At 37.8% G+C, this 25,533-nt stretch overlaps 1 protein-coding gene across 2 annotated transcripts in view; it reads right to left on the bottom strand.

Annotated features, from left to right (window-relative positions):
* Positions 1 to 515: 515 nt before the first annotated feature.
* HS2ST1 (heparan sulfate 2-O-sulfotransferase 1) overlaps positions 516 to 25,533 on the bottom strand; it is a 170,328-nt gene continuing 145,310 nt past the window's right edge. The window contains exons 4-7 of one of the 2 annotated variants that reach the window (XM_004752653.3): positions 16,885 to 17,023; positions 5,774 to 5,871; positions 3,483 to 3,640; positions 516 to 2,302 (exon numbers count right to left, since the gene is read on the bottom strand). In XM_004752653.3, the coding sequence (XP_004752710.1) occupies positions 2,073 to 2,302; positions 3,483 to 3,640; positions 5,774 to 5,871; positions 16,885 to 17,023 (625 nt within the window). In that variant the 3' untranslated portion in view covers positions 516 to 2,072. The remainder of the gene's footprint in view (positions 2,303 to 3,482; positions 3,641 to 5,773; positions 5,872 to 16,884; positions 17,024 to 25,533) is intronic. The other variant, XM_004752654.3, reaches the window with a different exon arrangement.

Here is a 25,533-nt window from a genome sequence, read left to right as displayed (position 1 = left end):
TAAAACGATTCTTTCTGCCAACTTCCTTCAGCTTTTCTTTAAATTTGGTGGTTTTTTTTTGTTTGTTTTTTTTTTGTAAATCATGCTCCCTCCTCACCTCCCATACAATTAAAGCAGCCTACCTAAAAATGTTTATTTACCTAGTTTGGTGAGGTCTTGTTCAGGAAAAGTATTTATTTAAATTAAACATAGTAAAGATTATTCTTTTAGAAAATATTCCTAAAATACTTTATCTGTTACTTTAAGATGGTACAGGGAAATTAAACTTTGCAAAATATACCTTAAAAACCAGAGGTACAAAATAGCTACCATTTCTGAACGGTAACGTAAAATAAAAACAGACCAATCTCTCAAATTTGAAGAGCATATTTTCCCCTGCCCTGAGTCAGCTAATGAAGTCTTTTTCAAACAGGGAACCTTCTGAACTCAAGCAGCTGTTCATGAATCTTTAAGAGTTCACAGGTGTTTCGTATTTCCATAATTGTTGAAACAGGGAAGATAAAATAGAGAAGATATTTATCAAACACATATTTATACCAAAATTAACCGTTTTTTCCCACCAGCTTAGAAGTGGACTTTTCCCTTAGTTAAAAAATGAATGGTACGGAACTGTACGTGATCGATGTTTCCATCACCCCTTACGTTTCTACAGCGCATTAGCAGATTCCAAAGTGCTTTCATGTGCCGTCTCATTTATTCCTCACAACACCCCTGTGAGGTAGGTACAGCAGATATTAGTCTCCTCATTTCAAGATGAGGAAATTGAGGCAAAGAGAGGTTAAGTGACTTACCCAAGATCACACAGCTGATAAGTGGCAGAGCCAGGACCAGAAATCAGGTTTTCTGACTCCTTGGCCACTACTCTTCCCACTTGAATTACTGACCCCAATTATGAATAATGTTCTGTGTATCAAAATTGAAAGGTTACCGAAGTCCATTTCAGTGACGTCTAACAGTAAAGTTAATTGAGAACTACAAGAACAGTAGGTCTGATGATTTTACTTGACATAATAAAACTGGTGCAAAACCACTTTTACCTAATTAACTTATAACCATTTGGTCCAAATACATAAAATATGCAGTATTTACAGCATTTTCCTTTCTTTTCTTTTCTTTTTTCTTTTTTTTGTAAATGCAATGCTTTAAAACACATTATAAAGCACCTTAGTAAAAATAGTCTACAAGTAAAAGTACAGAAGAAGTAGGAAAATCCTACCCATACCACAGCTCACTAATGGAGTTATAATATGGAATCACCAATATGTCAGTATATGCTCTACAAATAACCCATGGAGGAACAAATACTAAACTTACTTTTCTGACATGAATGTGTGGAAGCCTTAACTAAAACTCCAGACAATGTCAACATTCCTTGAAGTGTCTCCCCAGTCTTAGATACTAGAAAGACACGAATCAGAAATACTGCTTTGACTCTTTTAAAATTGGTTTTTAACACTAATGATCAGTTTTTTCAAAGAATATTAAAACGACCTACATAAATGTGGGCAATTCCAACTACGGCAGAAACATTCTTAGCAAACAGGATCAAACACTCCAATAAGTTTCATGAGACATGATTCACAAAAACAAAGCACACACTGCCAAACAGTAACACTATTCAGTAGAGGTGTATGACCCAAAACCTCCAGGTGAAGGTGGAAGCAGCAAATGGATTAATCTTCATTCATGGTTACTGGGAAAAAAATGTTTTGTCCAAAAGACACTATCAGAACTTATGTTTGAAATTGTATTTAGCCTCCAATTAGACCCGCTATGTGTTAATTTTAGACGATGTGTAGGCTTTTTCTAGGCAGGAGGTTATAACTCCCACCAAAATTTAACCAGGAAAAAAGAAGAAGAAAAAAGAGGAAGAAAAGGAAAAAAAGGCTGAAACGGAAACCTCTGAGGCCACTGAAACCTACCAGCCAGCATCTACTTCCCGGGTGTTAACTGCTCCCTAACTCGGCTCAACACACACTGTCTCTCACACCCATCAGCAACCCGGGTTGTGGGGCTGAGGTGAAGACAAGGTTGAAGTTTTAGTTCAAGAACCTAACAGTCACACCTTGTACTCAGTTCGACTTAGGGTAAATCTTTTCATAGAAAAAGTTTTGTGCGAGGATGTAGAGGTCCCCGTCTTTTTCCCGTACAGCGTGGGCTCTGATGAACTGGAACTGCTCCAGGGCAAATTCATAGAACTCGTTCTCCATTTTCCAAATGTCAGATTGCTGCAGTTTTGCAATGGTTTGTTTAGTTGGGAGTTTCTTCTCTGTGGTTTTCCTAAGATGAGATTTCTTTCCTACTTACGAAGGAAAAAAAAGAAAAGGTAAATAATTCTGAGAACACACAAAAGAGCGATGCTTCTTTATGTGGAGAGATGGATTAAGTCAATGTGGCACACTGAAGGACAGTAACATAACTGTTTCGCATTAATATCATTCAGGCAAGACTAGTGCTCTAATCATACTAGAACTGTGATTTATTCCTTTATAATGTAAATCCTTAACCTGTTAGAGACTTAATGAGATGTCAAATAAGAAAACTAAGGATCCCCACTCAGTAAAATGTAGGCTGTCGCCTTACATGCTGTTCTAATATCAAATGCTTGGTGCTCTACCAGTTTATTTTTTAAATATGATAAAATATCTCTTTTCAATCTTAATACTAATTTACCATAACCTACATTCTCCATGTGTGAGAAGCTAGGGCATATGCCTATTCTGGGAAGAGTTGTTATATTGGGTCTTACCAAAGAACAGGGGAAAATCCCAGATTTAGATTGGACCAGAGCCCTGCCACTCACCTATGTCATACAGTCGAGGCCCCTGAAGCACACTTTACCCTGGCAGACCCAGCACCTGCTGATTATCATGGCTGGGACTCATTTTTACCATCCCACCCTTACTCTAAACAGCATTAGGTCTAAACAGGTCTCAGGTGCAATATGGTCATAATGTTTGGTATATGGCATTAGTTAATATGACACATTTCTAACAAAGGCTGGTTCTGCAGCTCGTATCTTTCCACTAGTCCTACAATGCCTTCTAATTATCATCTAATGCATGTTTTATTTATTCAAAAAATACTGAACGAACACCAGCTGTGTGCCAGGCCCTGTTTTGTATTGAAAATGCTAAGAAAGGGGGGGCACCTAGGTGGCTCAGTGGGTTAAGCCTCTGCCTCTGGTCATGATCCCAGAATCCTGGGATGGAGCTCCACATCAGCCCCCTCCCCTCTGCTCGGCAGGGAGTCTGCTTTCCCCTCCCTCTCTACCTGCTTGTGATCTTTGTCAAATATATAATTAAAATCTTAAAAAAAAAAAAAAAAGAAAAAAAATGCTAAGAAGAAACAGGCAATATAATATACCTGTCTTTCTGGAATTATTTCTTGGGCTTTACTCAAGAAATGTCAAATCACACATAATTTTCAAGTTGTGAACAAAGTTAAGGACAGCTTTAAAAAGAAACCCGTCCTTTATATACCTGTCCGGTAGAGTTCTGTAGCGCCCCTGAAAAACCGGGGCAAAGCTGCCTCCAGCAACATGATAAAATCTTCAAGTTCTTCAGTGACTCCCACCAGAAAGTATTCATTAATTAGGTTATACTTGGCTTGATCCATAGCCCACCTGCTTCCCACATTCCTAAATCCAAAGAAAAGGAATTAGAAACCTGGCTGTGAAATCTGCTACATATTTTTTTAATGCCTCTGACACTGTAGATTATGGAGAAAATAAACGAATGTCCATCCAAAACCTTAATGCCCTTTTATTAATGTCTCGGGAGCAGGGGAGTAAATTACTTGATTTTGAAGGTCCATCCCAGTTCTACGAATCTATGAAACATACTAAAGAAGTTAAATTAAAATCTCACTAAAGTCCAAAAGACAATACCCTTTTATTGCTCTAAGGCAGGGGTTGGCAAACTTTTTCTGTAAAGTGCTAGAAAGTAAATATCTTAGGCTTTGCAGGCCATATGTTCTTGGTTACAAATACTTAACTTTGCTCTTGCAGTGTGAAAATAGTCATAGACAATAAGTAAATACATAGAAATGGCTGTGTTCCAATAAAACTTTATTTATAAAAACAGATGATAGGGACGCCTGGGTGGCTCAGTTGGTTGGCCGACTGCCTTCGGCTCAGGTCATGATCCTGGAGTCCTGGGATAGAGTCCCGCATGGGGCTCCCATGCGGGACTCTCCTAAGCAGACTCCACGGGGAGTCTGCTTCTCCCTCTGACCTTCTCCTCGCTCATGCTCTCTCTCACTGCCTCTCTCTCAATAAATAAATAAAAATCTTTTTTTTTTTAAAGATTTTATTTATTTGACAGAGAGAGATCACAAGTAGGCAGAGAGAGAGAGAGAGAGAGAGGAGGAAGCAGGCTCCCTGCCGAGCAGAGAGCCTGATGCAGGACTCTATCCCAGAACTCTGAGATCATGACCTGAGCCGAAGGCAGAGGCTTAACCCACTGAGCCACCCATGCGCCCCCAATAAATAAAAATTCTCTAGATGGTAATCTGCCAATTCCTGCTCTAAAGATATGATTAAAAATTGAGAAGATGTTCTTCCTATAGCTTCCAGTTCTTCTTGTGCTGTTATTATGCTCTGATATAATCTATTGAGTAGGACCCTTAAGGTCCACAGTGATCCAGTAATATGTCTCACATAATGAGCAAAAGAATAAAGGCATTTCTCATCATGGTTTTAAGGAAGACACCAACTTTGAAGGTGTTCCTATTTCTACTTTTCCTATTAAAACGATTAGAACAAATAAATATGTATAAAAATGTACCATTTAAAAAAAAAACTGAAAATTCTGCACAGTCTGAGGAAATGAACTTTTTTTTAAAGATTTAAAAAAACCTTTATTTTCCATCTAATATTTATTAGCAGACCAAACCACAACCATAACCCTGGCTTTTCTCAAAGTAAAAAAATCAGTTAACAGTAAAACTAGGTGACTAATTTACCCACTAAGTCTTTTCTTGATCTAAAATGAATGGCTAAGGGGCTCTTGGGTGGCTCAGTGGGTTAAATAAAGCCTCTGCCTTCAGCTCAGGTCATGATCCCAGAATCTTGGGATCGAGCCCCACATGGGGCTCTCAGCAGGGAGCCTGCTTCCTCCTCTCTCTCTGCCTACTTGTGATCTCTATCTGTTAAATAAATAAATAAAATCTTTGAAAAAAATAAATAAAAAAAAAAATAAAAGGAATGGCCAAAACAACAAGCTTAGGAGAAAATGAGCTTTATGAAATTATCCCTGGCCTCTAATTAGGAGATCTGCCAGAATACAGCAAAATATGTTAACATCAAAACCAAAAAACTATGAGGCACCTGGATGGCTCAGTTGGTTAAGAGTCTGCTTTTGGCTCAGGTCATGATCTCAGCATCTGGGATGAATCCAGAGTTAGGCCCTGCTCAGCAGGGAGCCTGCTTCTCCCTCTGCCCCTCCCCCTGCTTGTACTCTCAACTCCCTCTCAAACAATAAAATAAAATAAAATAACAAAAAATGAAAAAAAAAAAAAAAACAACCAAACCCAAAATTAAAAACCAGCATCTGAGAAAACACTGCCAAGGATATGATGTATGAAGAATCTTTTCAATGCACTTAAACGTAACTATAAAACTAGATTATTACTTAATTACATGTTATTTTTAGTCTGGTCTTTCACTAATTTCCCTATACCTAGCCCTTGACCGGTATGTTCACACTTGTGAAACACAGATTATAGAGACAATAAAGAAGATTATCAACTTAAGCTAACTTTATGTCCCTACCAGCATTCCGAGCTGTGGCCACAGAAGAACGGGATTTGAAGCCAGAGCTTCTCCGGAGCACAGTCTGAGCCGCCCTCAGCCACACATTCATCAAAGGTCTGGAACAGACACAAAACAGCACACATGAGGCATAAACGCAGGTCTCACCTATCAAATACCTTAACAGGTTAAGTTATTAAATACGCTGGCAGCAGTGGGTGGGATGAGCTAGTAAATTAAAGAGATAGGCGGGTTACAAAAACATACTTGAGACATTAAGGAAAGTTAGATTGATTTTTTTTTTTTTTGCCCATCTTTGTTTAATGCTGATGTATATGGGAGTTTGGTTTGCTTTTACTGTATGAATTAAACCCTCCCCCAGTCAGATAACAATTTGTCCTTGAGAATAAGTACTGGTTTATGTTGAATTTGTGTATTTGTACTTTCTAGGCCCCTTCCAAAGGAAATTAAATAAAAACAAGGCTAAAGATATACTACAGGAAATAATCATTTGAAAAGAATATAAAGGAGGAATACACTGAAGTCTTCCCTCCTTTTCTCGATAAAACAAACAAAACTCATTGTACCACGCAGAAACGACCTCAGATACTGAGGACTTGTGTGCCCTCCTGTCCAGGGCATCTGACTGAATTAATTAAAAGGGAAAGAGACTCACAGGCTATGAATCTAAAATTAATCAGCTTCACTTCTTCAAGTACGTACAGTCTGTCACAGGCATTTTAACAGTAGGCCCTATCTATTTGAAATGATCCCGAGATGCCAGAGAACAAACTTGGGAGCTCTTATTGCCTCCCAGTGAGACATCTACAAATGCCACCTGTTACTTCTGAGAAGAGAAGGTGTGGAAGAGTAGAAAGAGCACAAGAGCTGAGTAAAAGCTCTGGAGTTTCAGGAACCAGGTTGAACTTTATTTCAAGTAAGTCTTTAAGGACTCCAAACCTCAATTTCTAATCTATACAATTAGATACACTCAAAGGGCCCTTTAAACCAAAAATCTATGCAAATAGGACCAGAAAATCCTTATACTTGGTGCTGGGTGGAGCTAGAGTGGAATGATTCTCTTTATTGTGGCAATATTCAAAAGACAACAGCAGACCAGGGCCCATAATTTGCCCATTCCTTTTATAAACGACCTTCCCCATGATATAGCAAAAAGGTCTGTAACTTGGCTTTGATTTCTGAACCCAAAATTAAATTTTGTGTTTGTTTCCTTCCCTAAGAAAGGAGGACATGATTGTACTTTGAGGAAGAAATAAAATCACAGCCGTAAGAGAATCTACCATAGTTGACTGTCCACTGCAGGCATTGATAAGGGAAATGTGTCTATGTCTGTGTGGGTCTCTATCCCCAACCCACCTCCCTAATAGTCAAATACGATGTTTTGTTGTTTCTTGTTCTCCTTGACCTCCATGGCATCTGACCACCCTCCTCTTTCTGAAAATCTCTTGTTATCTCTGCCCCTACTGGATCCTTATCTATATCTTTGGACACTCTCTGTTCTGGCTTTGTTAGTGCTCTGTGCCTTTGTGAATATACTATCATTATCTTCTTTGAAGGCATGTTTTGGTCCTTCCACCAGGTATGGAAATTCATCTCTGTGATCTTCTCTTTGCCCATTGCCTTCCTTAGCTTATTCACACTTCCTTCTTCATTGGCTTCCTTTATAATTTCTAAGCAAAAGACGTCTACATCTCTACCTCCATCCAGATCCATCACTTCTCATCTTCTAATACCTAGGATGCATTTTCATTTGAATTTCCAACATTACTTCATGCTCAATACTTCGGCAAAAGGATTATGCTGTCCGTGTAATTCAGACCAAAGATTTCAGAACATTTCCGAATCTTTCTTCTCCCTCACTTAACATCAGATGAGGTAACATCTTTCCAATCCATCTTTCGTCAGTCTTGCTTCTATCAGGGTCCCACAATGCCATGTGTCTGTTCTTATAATCACTTTTTAATGGGCTCCCTGCCCTCCTTCCTTCAATTCCTTCAACCTGCTCTGTACAGTTAGTTACCAGATTAGTGTAAGGAGTCACTTCTAACATCCTCTACACCTAGAAACCTTCAATGGTTTCCAATGTCTCAACCAAAAAAATCCAAACTTTTTATCCAGGCTTTAAGAAATGCTTCATACTCTGACCTCGAAATGCTAGTTATCTTATCTCTATGTGTAACTTCCATGTTTACCAGATTAGCCTGTTTTGTAGTTTCTCAAGCATGTGATATATACCTTAAATCTAAATACCTTTGCTGATTACATTTTCTTCCTCTAAAAGTGTCTTCCTTCACCAATCTGGTTTACAAGAAGACTATCTTTCCAATGATTCTGGTCCAAAGTTACTCTTACCTCCTCTGGACTGGTATAAATGAACTATACTGCCTTATAACATCCAGCTCTTAGGATGCAGTTATGTATATCTACACATACGTCTTTTTTTTTTTAAGATTTTATTTATTTGACATACAGAGATCACAAGTAGGCAGAGACGCAGGCAGAGGGTGGGGGGCGAAGCAGGCTCCCTGTTGAGCAGAGAGCCCGATGTAGGGCTCGATCCCAGGGCCCTGAGATCATGACCTGAGCCGAAGGCAGAGGCTTTAACCCACTGAGCCACCCAGGTGCCCTACATATACATCTTTATCTGAAGAACTTGCTTCATGTATTTTTTTTTTAATGTTTATTATGTTCTCTCTCAACTCTTTGAAGGATCAAGCAGTATGCATTTGTGTCCTCCACAGCACATTATCTATTGCCATACAAATTGTGCAATCGGTAGTTACAAATGATTGCAAAGACATCATTTTCAGGGATTTTCATAAATATTAAAGGCACATTTCTAATGAGGATGAAGATCGAGGCAGGAACATTTTTTCATGAAGCATTCTGACAGTCCTTAGAGTTCTCTCAAATTCTCTTAGGATCTCTCTGTAGCTAGCTAGATACATATACCAAATTATAGATACATACACACACACACACACACACACACAAAGTGAAAACACCTTAGTTTACTCTTAAGACTCAATAAACCCCATTTCAGTGGCCCTAAAATTATTTCTGAATTTTACAAGATGGTCCGACTTAGATGTACTGGCCTAAGTCACTTTATAAAAAGTAGTTTTATTATCATTTATGCCAACTTGTAACTCATAACAATAAAAAAAACCCCGATGTATGTATCTGTCTCTACCATGTTTCAATTTCCAAGAAATCTCAGGCTCAATGACCTGAGTGATGATATACTAGGTTTCTGATTCCATGCCGACCCAATTTAAAGAGGATCCGAGGTCATAGTGAGGTGCCTACGGAGCTCAGAGGAAGTTCTCTGCTTCCTTACACCTCTACCTGATTAGAGTCCCCGACAGAAAATAAACAAATTATTAAAGTGATTGTGGGAGAACGCACAATCTCTGCTACCATTTCGTGTGCGTAAGATTCAAAGACATTGAAAAGATTTTGCTTAAATATAAGATTAAAATGATGCAGTATTAAAAATTTCCATAGAGTTACTCAACTTTGGGAATTTACACATCCACTACTGGAATAAAAACTGATTAATGAATAAGCATGCATTAAATTCTCTAGTTAGCCAACTTCTAATTCCTGTGCTCTTGAAGTGTTTTAGTATTTCAAAATAAAACAATGTGTACATAATCTTTAAGTATATTTCTGGCTAGTAGTTTTAAATCTGCTAGCCCACTCGGGCAGTCTCTAAAAGTCACTCTTCCATTCTTTCCAGAGTCATGGAGTTTTAGCCTTGCAGCTAGGTACAGGCATGTTACTTACTAAGTCCTTGTCAGTGGACTTAAGGCAGAAGTGATATGAGTACGTTCTGGGCCTCTTGGTTAAAAGAAATTGCTTGCCCTCCACTTCCTTCCTTCCCAACAGGCTGGAAGGCAGAAGTAGTGGTGACCCTAATTCAACCAAGCACTTAAGGACAACTTCCTAAAGAAAGGCGGAATAACAATATGGAAGGAAAGTAGGTCCCTGAATAACAGTGTGGAGTGAAAATTGCTCTAAGAGTCTGGACCCCTCCCTTTTAGGCTTTTAAGTATGATAAAAATGATCTAATTTAGGGGCACCTGGGTAGCTCAGTAGGTAAAGCTTCTGACTTCAGCTCAGGTCATGAGCTCTGGGTTCTGGGATGGAGCCCCATGTGGAGCCCTGTGTCCCTCATGCTCCATGCTCAGCAGGGAGTCTGCTTCTCCCTCTCCCTTTCCTTCTGCCCCTTTCTCCCTGCTCATGCTCTCTCTCTCTCAAATAAATAAAATCCTTAAATAAATAAAATAAATAATCTTACTTAAATTATTTGGGCTTCTTTTAGAAGCTTAGTATCTACTTTAATTCACCTAACAAATATTTTCTTAGACAATATAAAAGTAGAAAAATAGATTGGGGTTTGCTTCATCTTTGGGGGAGGAATTTTGCTCCTATCAACTAAAAGAAACAATCCAAATGCAGCCAGTAGCAAGGAAGACATGGAGAAAAGAAGAGACCATGAAAAAGCAGAAACTGGTGAACATACACATGTGCCAGATTTTAGCATAACAGTAATTCTCCCTTTTCTACATGTATGTTTGATGAATAAAGTCAACCAAGTATTTCCTAGTGAGAGAAGCTGGATGAAGACAACTCAATCCCATCTTTATCACACACAACTTGATGATTCAGTCCACTAAGATCACCAAGATGAGATGCTGCACTGACTCCTCAGCAGTGACATCAGCACTTGGGCTTCCATACCCATAACACTTAAGGCTGTCACTCAAATCCATGACCATCAGAATCTTCCTATTAGCCTTCTCCTACATTTTGGTCATATCTCAGAAATTGGATTTTCTATACATAAATATTTCTCTCTTCTAAAATCTGAAGTCCTTCAAATAAAAGGCAGAAATAAAAATACTCCAGACTCTCTTCCCCTCCCACAAAACCCAATTCAGTACACCACAGAAACAAAAAATTATGATCAGTTTTTTCACTTAAAAACCATCTATGTTTAGAAAGAACAATTCATTGTGAGCAAGATCCAGATGTTTTTAAAAGCATGAATATCAAAATGTTCTTTAGATTATTAGTTTAGATATTTAACTCCTAAAACTGAAGTTAAAAAAAAAATGTAATCAAAATGTGATGCTTGACAGTGATGGCAATTATATTTATATTGAAATCCTTTTCTGCAAAGGATCTGGCTTTACACTTTATACAGAAAACTGAAGCTAAGAGTAAGCTCCCTGGATTTCCTGCTTGGACAAAAGCTTATCTGCATCTCTAGCCCCCTGCTGCCCTCATCTTTAAAGAGGTATTTCCTTCTCCTATCTTTGAACACCATCCTCACCGCCTTCTGAGACCCTGCTCCAACAGTTTTTCTCTAGTCTATTGTATTAGGCATCACCCCTGCTCTCTTTAGATATATAATATGCCCAAGTGTCTGTCATCTTAAAGAAACATTTCCTGATGCTTTTTGTTTCTTCTAAAGCCAAACTTCTATCTCAAGAGTGGTCTTTCCTCTAGGTCTTCACTTCATTTCTCAGTTACTCCCCGGCCCTTTGGATTCTAATTACATTACTTTCTCAAATATCCCTAATGACCTCCCCAGTGACAAATCTAAGGGACAGTTTTAAATCCTCAAATTGCTAACTTCTTCACAAGTGAAATTATTTTCCCATCTACTTGGACTCATCGGGTTTGCCTTCTGATTCTTTTACCGCAGGCTCCTTGTCACGCTCCTCACTCTCTGCCTACTCCTTAAAGGTTAGCATACCCCAGAGCTACATATTGGCTCCCCTTCTTTTTCATTTGGTCCTCCTTTCATATTCTAGGTCTTCCAAGTGCAATTTCATTCGATCTCTTGTTTCAATTCTCACCTATTGCTGATGACTCCCAAATCTATAATTTAGTTCAGACCTATTTTTTGAGATACAAATACAATTTTTAGTGGATACCTCCACTTACTTATACATGACTAAGAAATAATGTCCAAATTGAACTCATTATCTCTTTCTTCAACTCCATGATAACTGACCCTTCTGTTTTCTCTCTTTTGATGAAAGGAAACACCTATGGTCCCATAAGAAACCGGGAAAGAAGACAAGTGAACGCTGACCCTGGGTTGTGCACCTTTGACTGAGATAGAGAATACTGGTCTATCTGAAGCTTTCAAATAAAAATGGGCTGTAAAGAATTATATTGCTTTCCTGTGATGCTTTTTACATATAAAATACTAACTATCCAAATAATAACTTTTTCACATGTCTTTGTGAGACACAATTGTAAAATTGATGTTCCATAAACAAACATGGGTCAGGGGACTGTGAATTGGTAAGAATGGTGGAGGCAGAATTTTGTAAGTTAATGAGAAAATCAGGCAGCACGAAGTATGGATTTCTTCTAACCTCATTACTACGTTTTATAAACTAATACATACTTTTAGGTAGAATATTCTAAATTCACTATAATACTTATAGCTTGTCAATAAGTCTAGTTAATTTAGAGTAAGAAATTTAAAAAAATACAAATTGGAATAGGAACTGTAATCCCAATAGCAATGAGTCCTTTCTTTTTTTTAAAAGACTTTATTTACTTATTTGACAGAGAGAGATCACAAGTAGGCAGAGAGGCAGGCAGAGAGGGAGGGGGAAGCAGGCTCCCTGCTGAGCAGAGAGCCCAACGTGGTATTTGATCCCAGGACCCTGAGATCATAACCCCAGCCAATGGCAGAGGCTTTAACCCACTGAGCCACCCACCCACCCCATGTACTTCTTAATAAACATAAACTGATTCTCCTTTAGATTGTTATTTAGAGCATGTAACTATTAACTCTTTCTAGAAATATGACCCTCTCCCCTTGGTGTTCCACTAACAAAACAACAGTTAGTAAAAAATATTTAATAATCTATAGGGCAGTTCAAAACCAAAATATTTATAAAATTAAGAAAATGTGAGTGATGAGAATTATAGGCACAGTTAATATTCCTCAGAAGCCATAATAAGTCCTACATTGAACAAAGAACTGAAGTTATTCAAATGTGGGTATCTGGCCGATATCTTCTCAAAATGAACAAAGTGTACCTGCCCCTTGGCAGAAAACAACTGACAGTGCTAGTAGCTCAGCGGTCCCCAAATGGAGCTGTTTTGACCCAGCAGGTGACATCTGGCAAGGTCTGCACACATTTTTCAGTTCTCACCACTGGGATGTGTGGAGGGATGCTACTAGTTAGAGGTCAGGGATACTGGTTAATATCCTACGTGTACAAGCAGCCTCTTATGACAAGTTGTCTGGCCCAAAACAACAACAGTGTCGAGGCTAAGAAATCCTGTGGCAGCTGGTGACAAAAGTTAAGCTTTCAAGCAAAAATAAAAAATTTTGGAAAACTCAATCTGCCCCCATAAGTCTGACAGTTTCCCAATATGTAAAGACTTCTCTGATGAGATCAGTAGTGATATTAATGAATGTCAATTTCTGATATTGTATAATAAAATGTGTCAACATCTGGAAGGTCCACATAACTTAGTGATGAATATATTTCCAATGGCCAATGCATGATGATATATAAATATATAAATGGATTTTAATGTAGCAGAACATAAAAAGTTCACTGCTGTGGTTTCAGATTTCTTATTAGTGTGGTATTAAAGAAGAACACCCACAGTCTTCTAAAAAAGGCTCTTAAAATCCTCCGTTTTCAAATTACATATCTATGTAAACCTGGGTTTTCTTTATACATTCAACCAAAAGAACATATTCAACAGATGGATTCAATAGCAGATATGAAAATCCAACTGTCTACATTAAGCCAGATATTTTTAAAAAGTTGCAAAAATGTAAAATACAACTCTATACGTTTTGGAAAAAGGGTTATTTGCATTAAAATACATTATTTATGTTACCATATGATGGGCTTCCTACTCTTACTTTCAAATTAGTATTTTAAAATTTCCCAGTAAACTGGTGTATTTATTGATATTGGCAAATGTCACACAAACAAAAGCTCTTTGGGGGTTCCCAATAACTTAACAGTAAATGGAGTTCTAAGACTACAAAGTTTGAGAATCACTGATTTCTCTATATAGTTCTTTAATGCTTGCCTCTGTATTATTTAATATACATTTTTTCCAGGCCCTGGACATTATATTAAGTAAACCTCCAGTCACAAATACAAAGAACAGAGTATTTGAAATCGCCATAATAAGACAAATCTTCTGTTCTTTACAGGATCAGCTGAAAGCTATCATAAGTATACATGTCCCTGAAATGTGTTTGAAATTACTGTTTGCCAGTGAAAGGAAGAAGCAGTTTAGATTATCAGGTACTGCAGTTTAAAACACAATAGTTGCCATGAGTGCTGAGCTGAATACTGCCTAATATACTCACAAGTATCACTTAATACAATTTAATGGAAATGAAGCCAATGCAAGGAAGTATTTCCAGCCTTTGCCAGGTACTTCCTACGTCATCACAGCCACCTTTTAATCGCTCTTATCTTCAAATATGCTGCCATTTAAAAAATGTTATATGCCATTCAGTCTTATCAACTCTCTATATATGAGTTTATTAATGAATGAAAGCTCTTTCCAGTTAAAGATATGGAGTTATTTACAATAAAACAACATTATTTAACTAATGAGGTCCCAGAATGTTGCCAATACTTGTATCATGAGAAACAAGACAAATTATTAAAAATGTGTATGTTTCAATACATTTCAAGACCAAAAGGTCCATTTTGCCTATTATAAAGCAAAGTAATTGTTCTCTTTAATAAAGCATTTGTAGATGGCCCTGTCTTCATGAGAATTAATGTAATACAAAAGTATTTTGCTGATTTACTAATATCACATCTAAATAAACAGGTATATTAATATGTATTTTATAATGACATAAAACCAAAGACAAAACCAAAAACAAACCAAACCCTATCATTATCAGGGTGAAGAATGGTTAAGTCTCGAGGCTCGGAGGGCATATCTACCTAAATCTTTCAAATATGAAAGGAAAATGATGTTAAAGTATTTGCCTGAATTTTTCTGTAGGTATTGAGAATGCAACTTGGGAACATCTCTCATATACAAATGTTGGGTAGAATATTGTATTCCCTACCTCCTTTTTAAAGGGAATAGAGTGCTTAAGAGTACCTGGGTTTAAATTCCAGCTCTACCATTTACTGGTAGTACAATGCTGTACAAGGTACTTAACCTTTCTGTGCCTCAGTTTCCTTATCTGTAAAATAAAGACAATAACAGCAGCTACCTCACAGAACCATTGTACAGGCTACCTGAAAAAATACATATAAAACAGTGCTTGTTATAAATGTGAACTAATAGTGTTATATTAAGTGTTACTATTACCCAATTTCCCAAACTATATAGGTCAGCCACCACTAAACCATAGTATCCAGGACTGACAGTGACAGATGGTGCATGTAGGAACCAATGGAACTGGAAATCTTCTCTTTACCCACACTAATACTCCTTTGGTCAAAGGAGAGAGATGGATATTAACATCTATCAAGTAAAAACACTATAAATCAAAGGGCTAAAATTTAAAAAAAAAAAAAAAGGGAAGGAAGGACGGAAAGAAGCAAGAAGGAAGGAGGAAGGGAAGAAAGGGAAGAAGTGTTGGAGTGAATTTAGAAATAACTATCAACAAATTCTAAAGTACCAGATCACAAGAGTTGTATTACTCCATTTTTCCATTTTATAAAATGCTGTTGAATCACCATAATAACCTAAGTATACATATACATTTTAGAAGATTAACTAATACTAAGAGATCAGTAGATGCCATCCACCTCCCCCCCCCCCCAAAAACACAAAAGGTCTGGTCAATTATCTGTGTTTGGATCAGTACCTTGTGCCTAAAGCTTTAAGACTAAGGAAAGGAACAGCAATTTCTAGAAAAGAGAAAAAAGTAAATAAAACAAAATAAATCACCTCCTCATGTGACACACAAGGCACATAAAACTTAAGTGAAAAATTGCTGGATGTTAACTATTATATCAGGTATCTCGCATCATGATTACACAACACTTTAGGTTCAAAAGGTGCAGAATTCACTCATTCAACTCATTTGCTAAGCACTTACCAGATGAACTAGGCACTGTGCTAAACACTAGGGAAACAAGGAAGAATGAAATCTAGCCCCCGCTTCAGGAAGTTCAGAACCTCCTGGAGAAGACATATGGAAACAAATAACTCAAATACCACAAATAAATGCTTTAAAAAGGGGGTTTGAATGGAGTGCTCCAGGAGCCTTAAAAGTATGACTAACTGCCTCTGGGGCACCAGAAAAGATTTCACTGAAGAGTTAACATCTGAGCTGGCCCTAAAAAGTGGACAATTTTCCAGAGTGAAGGAGAAACATTCTAAATATGGGGAACAACACATGTGCCCAAAGTACATGGTGACAGTAAGCATGGAGGACAGCAACACTTCTTGTGGCTGAAGCACTGGGCGTCTGAGGGAAAAGGCAGCAGGAGAAGTCAGTCTCAGATTATGTCAGACTGTGTCTCTTGTGCTTTGAGCCAACTTGTGAGCAATGGGGTCCCAGTAAAAGTGTCCCACAAGTAAAGTGACACATCAGTTTGGTTTCTCAGGAAAATAAAACTGGTGCTACTCTGGGGGATGCACTTAAAGAGAAGACAACCCAATTCTGAACCTGCTAATAAGAACGAACTCTGGGACTATTCTCATCTCATCTGAAAAATACCAGCTGCTTCAGCAAAACGGTGTTCCCAAATCGATGAGCACAAATCACAAATCAATATAAACTGCCACCATCGAGACTAAAAGAACCAAAGTACAATACACAAAACTCCTGATATGAATGAAGAATTACAACAGTCTCACAGAAAATCGTTAGGACTATAGTAAGAGAAATATTCAGCCCTGGAACCAAAGTAAAGTATCTTTTTGAAAGAACAAAAAATTATGTGTACACCAAAATATCAACTATAAGTTTTACTTTTGCTTCTTTATACTTTTGGGTTCTTTTCAAAATTTCCACAATAAGTAAGTAGTACATTAATAATAAAAAAAATTTTTAAAAACATACTGTTCATTGCAGTTGATAAACAATTATCTTTGTAAACATCCTAAAACTAAAATATTACCTTTTTGTCTCCTTGTTTTCGTCTTCTTAACCCTGGTCTATAATCATCTCCAAATCTCAGAAAGTAATAGTAAGAAACTAGCCTCTCGATAGGATCCCTTATGACATTAATGTAAATTGGCTTCTTCTTCACACCAAATCTGAAACAGAGCGAAATGTAAAAGGTAAAATCTCTATTTTCATTCTGTTTTGGGGTATCCTGAAATTAAAAGTTTGAGGTATAAATTCTATAAGGAAAGAAGAACATGAATTTATTTAAATAAACTAGAATATGTGGAGATAAGGAAACTGTTTATGATTATTTATGTTACAATACAGTACATGCCAGCACTGTTCAATACAGTGAAACAGGAAATAAGAATTTAAAAATTACTGCTGAAGATAAAGAAGAGAAGGGAAATTTGAATGAAAGACAATTTTAAATTTTACTGTCAAGAATTACATAAAACATTTTAATTTTATGTAGCAATAATTTTTCATTTCTGGCCCACCAAACCAGGCACCCGTTATCAATAGATACGTTAAATCCATACAAGTGTGACCACTAGAGTCTACCTTCTGCTATTGCTGATTTTAAAGACAAGAGCAAAAGACACTTGGTTTTCAGCACTGTTTCCTTGGGGAATGAGAAAGAAGTGAAGGAACAGAGGAGACAGAGAAGTCTTTTACTTTAGCAACCCATGCAACCCTCGGAATCGTCCAGCTGCCGCCTGTTCTAATATCCTCACTTGTTCCAGTCTTGAAACTTTTCGTGTTATCTTCACCTCTACTTTCATTTATTCTTCATTTAGTACAGTAACCAATTGTTTAGAGTTTTCTGCTGTCAGACTTCCCCACAGATCTGACCTGTCCTCATCACTCCCTTCTTTTCCACCACCGCCCTCTCCCAAGGTGTCTTGTTGGCATCACTGCAATAACCTCATTGGTTTTCTTGCAGCGATGTCTCTCCTTTTCAATCTACCTTCCAGGCCAATCCCCAACTGATATTACTAAAACAACATTTATTAGATCATTCTTCTTAGGAACTTGGAATCACTCAACTGTTTATGTTGACATCAAACCCAAACTCCTTTGGTTTCTAATGCCTGCTGGCCTATGTCTCAGGTACCATCTTATTGACCTTACTTTACTTTTAACTGTCCTCAAAGAAGAAACCATCTGTTAGAGTTAGGCCCACCCCTTCTACCTCTCCCAGCATATAACACATTCCTATTTCTCCTTACATGACTCTGCTCATTCTGTCTTCCTTAACTAGAATGTCATTCTCATTTTTCTATTCTTTCTATTACATTAATTCATTTGAAAAATACTTTTTTGGTGCACCCAGTACATGCCTGCACTATTCTCATACTAGGAGTACAGTGGTAAGAAAAAAAAAAGACAAAATTCCTTGCCCTAGTGGAGCCAACATTCTATTTGGGGGAGACAGAACATAAAAAATAAGTAAATATGTGAGATGGTAAAAAGTACTAAGGAAAAAAAAATGATGCAGTGAAAGGGAATAGGGACTGCCAGAAGTGGGGAGAGTACACTTCGAAATAGGGATTTCCAGGCAGGCCTCTGGAAGAGAATGTTCCTGGAGATGAAACTCCAGGAGTATGAGGCCCCACCCCTTGCAAGCTGCTAACTGCCAGGCATTTTCAAGAATAGCAAGGAGATGAGCCTGGCTGCAGCAGAATCAGAAAGTGAGTAGGGAAAAGGGGTTGGGGTGGAACAAGTACAGATCAGAGGTTTACAAGCATCAGGAGGGAAGCCAGAGTCAGCAGAGAAGTGTAACGATATGGGCTGCAATGTACGAGACGGTAACTATAGTTACCAACAGTGTATTGTAAATCTGAAGTTGCTATGCAGAGTAGATTTCGAATGTTCCCACCTGAAGAACAGCAACAGGATGGTAATTGTGTGACCTGAAGGATGTGTTAACTAACCTTACAGTGCTAAACACCAAACAATACATGTGTATCAAATCATCACACTGTATACCTCAAACTCACCCAATGTATATGTCAATACATCTCAATAAAGCAGGAGAGAAAAAAACCACCATTGGCTGCTGTTTGGGAACACAATGCAGAGGGGCAATAAAGAAGTCTTGTAAAGCCTAGGAAGCTTAGGGCTCCAGTGCTATCTGCTTTCATGGACACCTGCACCCAGGAGATACTGCTCTCAGGCAATTCCATTCATGGCTTATCCTACTAGTGTTTCTCTTGTAAGTCTTACAAGCCATCTGAGAACAGGCATAGCACTGTATACTTCTTTTATGTATTTCATAGGGCCGAGTAGACATAAATACTTGCCCGCTGATTAGTACTAATTTGAAAGATTAAAAAAAATTAGCAATCTCTCCTATAATAGGAATCACGATAAGAAATGAGAGACCTAAGCTTCAGTTGTATGACTCTGATAAGAGACAGTTAAAGTTGCTTATTCTTTTAACCACTCTTGATATGTTCATTCATCTGTTCACAGAAACCTTCAATTTTAGCTCACAGCTTATAACTTAAATTTCCTTTCTTACTAAAATCTTTTTCCAAAGGCACTAAAAAACATATAGCTAAACTAACCAATTTCACATTTCCCCATTACTTCTGCCCACTGCAATCAATGTCTTATACTCAGCAGGCACTCTATAAATGTTTTCTACTTGGTTCTTAAGCAAATGAGCAGTGAAAAGAGAGAGTATAGAAGAGAAAAAGCAAGGTGCCTGGATAGCTCGATTCTTTCAGCCTCTGAATTACTGAAAATTAACGAACCGGGAAATTCCTAATTTACAAATACGTTATATTCTATAAGAACCATTTGTGTGTGAGAAGGGGTCAGCGGTCTTCTAGCTCTTTTCTCACCACTAAGTGTCTCAAAGTCACTAAAATTCTGTGTATATAATGAAATACTGCAAACTACAGAAAGTCCCCTTGTCAAACATCATTGTATTAAAGCTGTGAGTTGGTTGATCAGAATAGGTATGCATTTTTTTCACTCAACTCAAAACCGATAATGCAGTAAACAATTTTCTCACAAGTTTTTAAAAGAGGAAGCAGTATCATTGCCAAATATATGGCACTGCCACCTTAGACATTACAGTAGAAGCTCCATGAGGGCAGGGACTGCTTCCCTCTTATTCATGGCTTTATCATTAGTGTCCAGCACAGTGCCAGGCACACAGGTGTCAAATATCACAGAATGAGTTGAATAGACTGCTGGGAAGTAACCACTTAGGCAGCCTTTCTGTAGGACAGAGTACTCAGCAGCAAGAGGAGCCAGGGTCGGGGGGGCGGAGGGAGACATCAGAAATATACAGTTGAGGGGCACCTGGGTGGCTCAGTTGCTTGAGCTCTGGACTCTTGGTTTCAACTTGGGTTGTGATCTCGGGGTCGTGACATCAAGCCCCGTGTAAGGCACCACGCTCAGTGTGGCATCTGCTTCAGATTCTCTGTCTCCCTCTCCTTCTGCCCTTCCCACTCATGCTCTTTCTCTCTCTCAAATCAATCAGTCTTGAGAAGAGATGAGAAGAGAAAAAGAGAAGAAAAACAAAAACAAAAACAAAAACACATTTGCTACCTTAACTGAGAGAGTGGAGAGTCTTAATACTAGGTAGTTACAAAGAGGGGAAAGCACAGGATGATGGGACAATGACTCCAACCTTAAAACTGTGAGACTGCCTGGGAACCCCTTTACCATCTCCATTAGCTAGTGACTACCGCGAGTCATTCTCTTGGGAATTACCTCCTTCCCATATAATCTCCCACCACTGCTTCCTCTCTTTTCCTCCCCACCCTCCCAAGTCCCTGACATGTGGGACAGACAGCAATTCTTACCAAGTGGCACTGAAAAGGAGATATGGCACTTTACAAAATTCTTCTTGCTGTCTGGAAACGACTTTCTGGGGCATGGCTCTGGTGGCATTTACATGTATGAAGTATGATTTGAATGAGATAACATGTATGAACTCATTCTGAAGATGGATAAGACTCTTATTTATATATTAGGGTATGGTTATATAAACATGGAGGCAAGAGATTCTAACAGAAAACAGGCATGACAAAAATAGCATCTGGGTCATTCAACTCGGCTTCTTAGGAAACAAGCATCCTTTTAGGTTTGTGGGTTTAATTCTTCTGCCAACCAGGTAGTTTTGCACAGGGAGAAAATGTTCTCTATGGTTGTGAACTCCACATTTAACCCTGGCTGGGCATCTGAGCTGTTCCTCGGGAGGGCTCAGGTAAAGAAAAGATAATCCATCTTCATTCCAGAGATATAAACTATTATTGACCTGTTAGAACATGATCTTCCTAGGAAGAGAACAGCACATTTGGTAGGAAGCTGTGATGTTCTATAAAGATTAAGAGGCAAAAAATATAATCTTAATAGCAGGTTTGTAAGAAGATATTTTAGAGACCTTATTCTTGCCACATCAGCATATGGGGTATGGCAAAGCATGGAACATGATCTAGGCTCATGTCTTTACACCTACACTCTACACAATTGGGATAAACGAGTACACGTTGAGAATGGTTAAAAGAACAAGAGTGCATACTCAGAACATTTGAATGGGACCTGGTCGTCTGACTGGACAAAGCCTACATGGAACGTGATGAAGCTGCAAGAGGGCTGACTAACCTTTGGAAAGCACAATGCTTTGTGATTTCTGCTTCATCCTAGATTTAACCTCTCTAGGAAAGCAGCGGTCTCACTGGGGACACTGATATCTTATATATAATTACTCTGGACTGTCTTGGCCCTAAAGGGTTCAGAGAAACTGCCAAATCCTTCCCCATGTGGCAGGTTCCCGTGATCTTGTTTCAAAAACAGAGAATGACCTGTTGGTATTTGTTGGTCCCACTGGTGATGTTGTGATTTTTGCAGTAGTTATTTACCTCTTAAAAAGGGCATTCATCTATTATGCATCTGTTAGAATTGCCCAAACTTTAAAAAAGGAAAAAAAAAAAAAAAAAAAAAAAGCCCTAACAATACCAAATTCTGGCAAGAATGCATGGCACCTGGAACTCTCATACACTGCTGGTGAGATTGCAAATAGCACAGCCACACGAAAAAACAGTTTTGCAGTATTTTATAGAGTTACTCTACAACCCAGCAATCCCACATTCTATACACCAAAGAGAAATGAAGACATAGGTCCACAAAAAATCTACATGCAAATGTTCTAGCAGCTGTACTCATTAGCACCAAAAGCTGGAAACAATCTGAGTACTCAGAAACTGGTGGATGGATGAAGACTGTGGTGTATCCACACAATGGAATACTGTTCCTCCAAGAACTAACCACTGATAGATGCATACATTGGACAAATGTCAAAAGCCTTATGTTAAGTGAAAGAAGCCCAACTCAAAAGACCTGGTGACTGATCAATGTATGTGGTGAAGAAAGGGGTTATCCAAGATGATGCTAGTTTCTGGCTTTGATATCTTTTTTTTTTTTTTCTTAAGATTTTATTTATTAGACGGAGAGAGAGAGAGCAAGCGAGCAAGAGCACACCAGCAGGGGGAGCAGCAGAGGGAGAGGAAGAAGCAGGCTCCCTAATGCTGGACTCCATCCCAGAACCCTGGGATCATGACCTGAGCCGAAGGCAGACGCCTAACCGACTGAGCCACCCAGGTGCCCTCTGGCTTTGATGTCTTGGTAAAGAAAAATGGGCAAACTTCCCCAAAGGGAATAATGGGGGCAAAGACAGAGTCCTGAGCAATGCCTTATTAAGAGTTGAGAATAAGAAGGGCCAGCATGGATTCAGACAGGGAGCAGAAAACACCAGAAAGACAACGTGGTAACTGAGAGAAGACAGAATTATAAAAGAACATAACACTGCTTTGTGTGAGACATGAAACCTACTGCTTCACATACATTATCATATTTAATCCTCACAACCACCAGGAAGTAGTTATTTTAATTAGTGTCACTTCACAAATGGGGAAAAGGCAGATCTGCAGTGATGCGCCTGAAACCGCAGAGCCAGTAAGAAATGGGAGGATTTAATGGCAGATCTCCCTGCCTTGGGAGACTGCCCCTAAGCCATCTACAGCATCAGTGTTGTAGAAAGAGCTGGTCCAAGGTCAATAAAAAGGCAACTCTTGCATATTGCCTGTAATGATTACAATAACTTAAGAAATGTTTCTGTAATGTTGTGACATATTTGCTGGAAGTGAGAAAAAATGGTGCAAACACAAACTTTATTAGGCCTAAAATCTTGTCGTTTTAATACTCTCTAGGGTATTTCAGACCTAGTGAAGCTTTCAGTTATGTGTTTCTTGCCCTGACATATCTGCTCTTTACTGACTCACCTCAGTTGTTCTGAGAAAGACAACAGGGGTGGTATGGAGAAACCAGAATGACAGTGGTAAACACCCATATTCATTTCTGGGGATAACCACAAAGGCACACACCTGACATGCACCTGAATAAGACTGTTGTATCAAAAATAATTTTCACTGGGGGTGGAAGGCCTGGAGAGGGTGGTGGGGTTATGGACACTGGGGAGGGTATGTGCTATGGTAAGTGCTGTGAAGTGTGTAAACCTGGAGATTCACAGACGTGTACCCCTGGGGCTAAAAATACGTTATATGTTTATAAAATTTTTTTTTTTTAAATTCAAATATCTAAGACAGATGCTGACATGTCACCCATAGGTAGCTAGATTACAGAAAATCTCAGCAGACTGACGGAAATCAGCATTCACAAAGTTTTCTTTCAGCTGAATACTACTCACTATAAAGGAAAATATGACTGAAATAAATGAAAGAGGTGTTCTAATGTTTTTATTTTGTAAAGTTTGAAATCAAAGTTGAGGTAATAGATGCTGCTGGTAAGGAGTATGAATGTAAAAAGGGAGGATGATCTGTTTATAATGAAATATAATGAACTGATAAATACAGAAAAAAATGTGGCTTCAGTGAACTGAGGATAAGAACTACAACTTATTTATTCAACTTTATATTACCTGTACTCTATGACATTTTGAAAATGTCCAATCTATACAAATTTTTTAGTGAAAAATTTCTAAATTTATGACATTAGTGATATTTGTATCATTTTAAAAACTGTGCTGTCCACCAACTGAAATGAAAACAAAGGTAATTGAACACGAAAGAGAAAAATGAAAAAGGGAACGACAAAATGTGCTTAAAAAAAATCGGGAATAAGACTAAGTACAAAAAGCAAGACAGAACAGGAATACGAACTTGGAACAAGGAGAGGTTTCTGTTATGCTACAGTTCTGAATAAAACCAGAAAACTAGAGCCAAAACATGGCTTGAACACATATAGGTTTACAAATAAAATGTGTACTTCTTAGTGATCACTAAACCAGAAATCACTTTTCATTTTTTATTGTCTTTACCTGCTTCCTGGGTTTCTTGGGATATACTGAGTTTATATGCTTTAAGGGACTCTTTTAAGGCAACTGAAAAGCTAAGTGATTAAATATTTCTTTCACCAAATTTGATTGTTCTCTCCTGAAGGCAAGTATTTTAATGGATTCCACAAAGTACTATGGCAGTCAAGAATATGTTTTGAAGAATAAAAGTATTCTAAAAATTGGTAAGGTGATGTTTCTTTCCTCTTCCTTACTCTTCACAGTTACTAGGTCTGTCAAACTAAAATTTATTTTAAAAGATACTAGTTACATCTACAATAGTTCTTGACTATATACATCAAAATACATTCTCGCTAGGTGATTTCTTTCAGATGTTTGTTTAAAATCTTGTAAAAGTCTACTGAAATTTTTCACAATACTTTTCACTTCCAAAAACACGAGACCAATTATGAAAATATTCAAAACCTTAAACATTCATGTTAGTATTTAATAAATGAGATTAATCTTTTCAAGAAACTTTATACTTTTCAACTGCAAGAACCCCAGCATACACCAGAGCTTCAAGTAAAAGACTTGCCAAAAGCAAAAGCACTCAATATATTATTTTAATAATGGAAACCTCAAGTATTAGAAACTAAGCTGTGTGTGGAAAAAATAAATCATTTAGGTGGAAGGATAACAGACATTCAATTGAAGGATAATGCAGCCCTGAGGGAAAATATGCATATGAATGGAGTTTATGAAATTGGTTCAGTGCCTCTGCAAAGAAAAAATAATTAATTTATTTTAAAGCTACCTATAAAATGTTTTCAATATTGCAGTATGAATTATTTACAGAAAACTGTACATCTAATTTTAAAGCTACCATTTTACTGAAATATCTTGAGTACTATGGAACTAGAAATAAAAATACATTGTTTCATGTATGTAATATCTGGGAGATTCCCCTTTAATTACTTGCTCTTCAAAAAGTTACGGGTTAGTACCTAAATCAGTAATAATTCATTCAACTCTTTTTCTTTTCAAATTTAGTAAGTTAAAATAACTGGGATACCAACTTAATTTTCAAATTTGACACAGAATACTCTAGAGTTGACAAATACATGAGAGTATATTACTGTGAAATTATGACTACTAATGAAATGACTGAGGGAATATGTCTGAGCTTAAATCATTTTAAAAATACATTTTAAATATGTCTTTTAAGTTAGTAAGGCTGTTGGGGAAAAGATCTGGATTTGAAGTTTTACCATAATGCTACAAAAAAACATTCAAATGGATCCACAAAATAACCCATGTTTAGAATATTCCTCTTGCTCCCCTAAA

The sequence above is a fragment of the Mustela putorius genome, unplaced genomic scaffold (genome assembly GCF_011764305.1).
Source record: "Mustela putorius furo isolate JIRA1106 unplaced genomic scaffold, ASM1176430v1.1 tig00003853_pilon_pilon_pilon, whole genome shotgun sequence".
Classification (NCBI taxonomy): Eukaryota; Metazoa; Chordata; class Mammalia; order Carnivora; family Mustelidae; genus Mustela; species Mustela putorius.
This window is presented reverse-complemented; position numbering and strand designations above follow the sequence as displayed.